At 49.7% G+C, this 5034-nt stretch overlaps 1 protein-coding gene across 1 annotated transcript; it reads right to left on the bottom strand.

The window, feature by feature from the left end:
- Window positions 1-3433: 3433 nt before the first annotated feature.
- Window positions 3434-5028, bottom strand: UTP3 (UTP3 small subunit processome component). The gene has a single exon (XM_014310379.2). The coding sequence runs from the start codon at window positions 4934-4936 to the stop codon at window positions 3497-3499; it is 1440 nt and encodes a 479-aa protein (XP_014165854.1). The 5' UTR covers window positions 4937-5028; the 3' UTR covers window positions 3434-3496.
- Window positions 5029-5034: the final 6 nt, after the last annotated feature.

Here is a 5034-nt window from a genome sequence, read left to right as displayed (position 1 = left end):
CCCGCCCCGGCCGGGAAGCGCCGCGGCCGCCCCAGCCTCCGCCCCCTGGGGCTCCCCCCGCACCGCCGGGAGCACGGCCGGTGACAGCCGCCACCTTCTGATGGTGCAGGGGCTCTTACCCGTGAAACGAAGGCGGGGCACCATCTCCTGCCTCCCCTTGGCTTTCCCCGGCGTAAGAACTCATGGACCGCAGCGTTTTGAGATCCTGGGACAAAAGGAGACAAAGTCCAAGTATATTCTTTAGTATTACAACTGCCAAATACAGCGTGCTACTGGGAATTTCACTTGGGACAGTCTTTCAGAAGACAAGGCAATTAATGTGGATTGTGGTGCTGTCAGCAGGCAGGAAGCACATAAATCTGCCAGTTTTTAAAGAACACCCAGCCTTCCGTGCACTTGGGTTAAGCTGAAATACATTGCTGCTTTCTTTTGAAATCTCACATTAAAATTGCAAAAGCAAAGCTGTAAAGGCTACTGATTAATGGAGACTGATTTTTCAGCCCTGCCCCAAGACATGCAACATGTTGCAAGTAATTGAACAGATGCTTTAATCCACTTCACAAATTGCACAGCTGAATGTTTGAATTTCTATGTGCTAACAAGAGTAAAACAATACCCAGACTGTATGTGATGGAATATTATGGAACACAGCTAGGAAAACCCACATAGCTAGGAAAAACCTTGACAAAATCTAAGGCAGCAGCAAATGTATCTCCATGTGAGTTATTCAATATACTTTCCTTGCCCTGTATAAACAGGAATTTCAGGTGGTGATGCAGAAAGCATTGTCCCCCTCTCTGCCACTGTACTTTTCTGCCCAAGCTTCCAAAGGCAGCCAGGCTTACTCTGGATGCTCATCACCCCTCAAGGATTATGTCTTCCAGGTGCAGAAAAACAATAGCTCATAGCTTGGAGCTTTCTACACTTTGCCTGTGTCAGTTTAAGTATGAATCATTTATGTGCAGGTGTGGCAGGACTGACTGTCCTTTGCATTACTGTGCTCCACGCGAGTGGGTGGAAAGGACCCAGGGTGGGTCCTTCCATTGCTGTGAGGGTGATGGAGGTGAGACAAAGCTGTTACCTGAGTCGAGTCCCACCTGCTTTAGCTGCTGCTGAGGCTGCCAGTCCTCTCCAAGAAGGGCCCTGGCAAGGACAAGTGCCATCTCATAGCTGAAGCATTTCTTGGCAGTATCAGCACCTTCCCCAGAAGCAGTACTGGAAAAGGGAAAAAGCAGCATTAACCAGGACTTTGATCCACTCCTTGCTTCTTTTCCTGATCATCTGTGGTCCTTGCCTGATTCCATATGTCCATTTTCTCAGGAATTTTCAAAACCTGTTCACTACCAGGAATTTCCCTTCAGCACAAAACATTACTCCAAGTATTTCCTAGTGACACTGCACAGTGTCCCCCCTCCCACAGCATCAATTATCACAGCATTCCCATGATCAGCCATACAAAAAAGCAAATGAGAATTATGTTTATGGCTTTGTCCAGTCTCTCAACTAATCAAGTGGACATAATGCCTGGTTAATCTTCATTAACCCAGGAGCTGCCATCTGCCGGCAGGCAGGGCTGGGCCGCTGACACGCAGCATTCTCTCCAGCCTTCAACCTAACCCCAGGGGGATTAGGAACGTGTCTGTAATGGCACACCAATTTGTTGTTTCCCTTATTTACTGCTCAGGTAGAAGTCACCACAATTGTGTTTGCCAGCTGCTCGGAGCTTTCCAAGGAAGCACAAAGCCAGACCCATGAAGGACTGTTAGCCCTTCATTTTTGTATCAAGGGTGAAACATGCACAAGGAGGTTCTGTGGTAATGAGATCAAGGAGCATCTCTGCTGGCTATTTTCCACACCTCGTGTGATGCCTGTTACACAATTCCATCCCTCCCCAGAAAAAACACCTAAGCTGCTTTTTCTGCCCAGCATCTTACCCCTTATTGACCTCTTGGCAGAGCCTCCAGGGCAGAGCTCAGCATTATCAGTAGCAGTCTGCAACCATGATCCCAGTGGGGAGTTAAAGGTGGGGAAATTCTGCTTCCCTCTTCAGCAAGGCTGAGCAGCAAGGCTGCTCCTTCTCCCTGGGAAGAAGGAGCAGCTGACACTGTTGCTCATAGTAAGGGCAGGTGAGTAAGCACAGATCTAAGGAGACCTGTTCAGTGCACCTGAGACAGGACTGTTCCCATCTGTCCAGCTTAAGCTTACTGTGTTTCTACCTCTCCCTTCAACAAGTAGCCTGGAAAATGACCAAAGTATTCTCCAGCCAACAGTGAACAGTATGTTCCTGGGAGAAACAGGCCTGGGGTGTTAAGGTTTACACAAGAACCCCAAAAAAGCACATTTCACTTACAGAGCACAAGCAGAGCACCTACATGCTTGTATTACACCACCTGGCCTATCACTGGATCAAGAGCACACACTCGTCTCCTGGCTTCCCCCAGGCCCATCACACACACAAAACACTCTCATAAGATGCAATTGCATTACCAAATAAAGCAATTATTCTCCTGAAATAATTCCATATGGAAAACTAATACCTTTCAGATGGTATGGTACACAAACCAAGGCATGGGCTCCCTGAAACCCATCCCAGACACAGGTCCAGGTTCTACCTGAGACAGTTTTTGTTAAACTTCAGAAAAATTATCATTCAGTCCTCCTTCACAGCCCAGACTGGAACTGAACCGACCACTCACAGCCAGCTCCTGGCAAGCACTTCAGTGTGGGGTTCAAATGCATTCACTAAAAGGCATGGCGGTAATCAAAACATCCCCGAAGTTTACCTGCCCACTGAACATATAACACCTTAGCCATCTGTAAGGTGGTCCTGCAGCAATGCTTAGTCCTGTAGCAGCAAACATTTATCATAGGGGAAGTTAATATGCTTATTACATATATGGTTGTAAAATCCAGACAAGTCCTTGCTTTGCTTCTCACTGAATTTAGGAAGGGAAACAGTATTTCAGACCACGTGGAACTAAGTAATTTAAAAGAAGTGCCCATACATGAAGTATTTAAGAGCTAACAAAGGTGTTAATCAGAACAAAAATTAACTACTATTAACCACGTCTCTGCAGCTCAACACAGGAAGAGGATGGACCAGAACTAGACAGCAAAACAGAGCAGGCCAGTGACAGCTGCTGAGCCCCTTTCCCAACACACCCTCAAGAGGTTCATCCAATCCCATCTCCTCACCAGTCCCACACGGCCCATTTAATTCCCTTGGCCTGATACATTCCTTGCAATCTCTCAAGGTTTCCTGTTTAGGGAAACTCAACAGCATGACAAGAGAGGAAAATACCTTCAGACATGGGTGAAGTGTGGAAAGGGCCCTGTGCCACTTGGAGACAGCACCTTCTAGAAAGCCCCCTCTGAAAAAGAAAAACCAAATACCACCCCATCCCCAGTTTCCCTAAGAATAAACCCCACAAGATGGTGTATAAAATTTTTATTGGATGCAGTACTGCTACTTGCAGCTCTGACAAAAAGATGACCATCACTTGAGCTTCCTGCTCTTTTTAACCCCGGCCCGAATGCCAGACAGTTCCCCGGCATATCTGTGCAGCTCCCTGCGCACCTCGCGGACCTGGCCCTTGCGGCGGATTTTGGCTCGCCGGAATTTCTCCCGATGCTTCACCCGGGGGTTGCGGTCAATCTTCCTCCTCTTGGGTGTGAGGCCTTTGTTCTTGATCATCTGATAGGTCACCCCTCTCTTCTTACTGGGATCCTCTCCTTCTGACACCACTGCTTCTTCAGGCACGTCCTCGTCTCCACTTCTCTTCCTCTTGAGTGCCAGCTTCTCCTCCATCATCTTGTAGTATTTTAGGGCAGCCTCCTCATCCAGCTCTGACTCATCCGACGACTCAGCAGCAGCAGCAGCCTGGCCATTAACAGGCGCAGAGGCACGTTTTGGTTTGGTTTTGTTGCCATTCATGGTGAGAAACACTGAAAATTTGTTTCCCTTCCGCAGCTTCTCTTCCTTCTTGTCATAGTAGTTCCTCAGCAGCATACGGACCTGTGGGGAAAGCTTTTGGTCTATAACAGCAAGGTCGTTGATGATATTCCTGTACTCCACCAACCGCTCGATGACCGGGTGGCTGTGAACCGGCATCCTCTTGGACTTGAGAACCAGATAGAAGCTGATATTGGCACAGTAGTTCAGGTAGAGATGATACTTGGTCTGCAAATAGTGGCTGCCCTTCCCCTGGGGGATGGTGCCGTCTCTGACCATTTGCAGCAGTGGGTGCAACTCATCCTTGATCTCCATGAGCTTCACCTCAAAGTCCTCCATCAGCTGCAGGAGCTCTGGGGACTCCTGCTTCAGCAGCTTCAGCTGCTCCTTCTTGGAAAGGGCCTGCAGATCCTTATCAATTTTCTGCCCCTTGCTGTCATGGGTTTTCTGCTGCTTAGCCAGGTAGCCCTGGATCATGTCCAGACCATAATCATCCTCCCCCAAATCCCGCACCAACCGTCTCTGGATGACTTGAGCCTCCTGCTCTTCTTCCTCCTCCTCAGCATCGATTTCTTGCTGGGTCCGCTTGCCTTTGGCCTGGGCATCACTCCCATAGTCCGTGTCATAGTAGAGCTGCTTGCGCTGGCCCCAGGAGAGCTCATGAGGGAGCTTGGCTTCGGGATGGCGCTCTTCCAAGTCGCTTTCCATGGACAGGTCCCCCTCTTCATCCTCAACATCATTTTCATCTTCCTCACCTCCTTCCTCTTCTCCGTCCTCAACATGTTCATCTTCCTCACCTTCTTCATCTTCTCCATCTTCATCCTCCTCTGCGCTATACTCCACAAAGGGATTCCGATCCTGAATCTCATCCTCCTCATCCTCCTCCTCCTCCTCGCTGTCCTCGGGCAGCTGCAGACCCAGTACCTCCTCCTCCTCCTCTTCCTCGCTGTCCCCGGCCTCGTCGCCGCTGTCCAGGGCGGCCATCACGGCGCGGAACTGTTCCTCGTGGAAGCGCTCCACATCGTCCGCCAGCTCCTCGGGGCCGGCGCGGCCGCCGGGCACCTCGGCGGGGTCATCGTCGG

Source organism: Geospiza fortis, unplaced genomic scaffold (genome assembly GCF_000277835.1).
Source record: "Geospiza fortis unplaced genomic scaffold, GeoFor_1.0 scaffold909, whole genome shotgun sequence".
NCBI classification, from domain to species: Eukaryota; Metazoa; Chordata; class Aves; order Passeriformes; family Thraupidae; genus Geospiza; species Geospiza fortis.
Note: the sequence above shows the minus strand (reverse complement) of the source record. Positions and strands in the feature narration are given on the sequence as shown.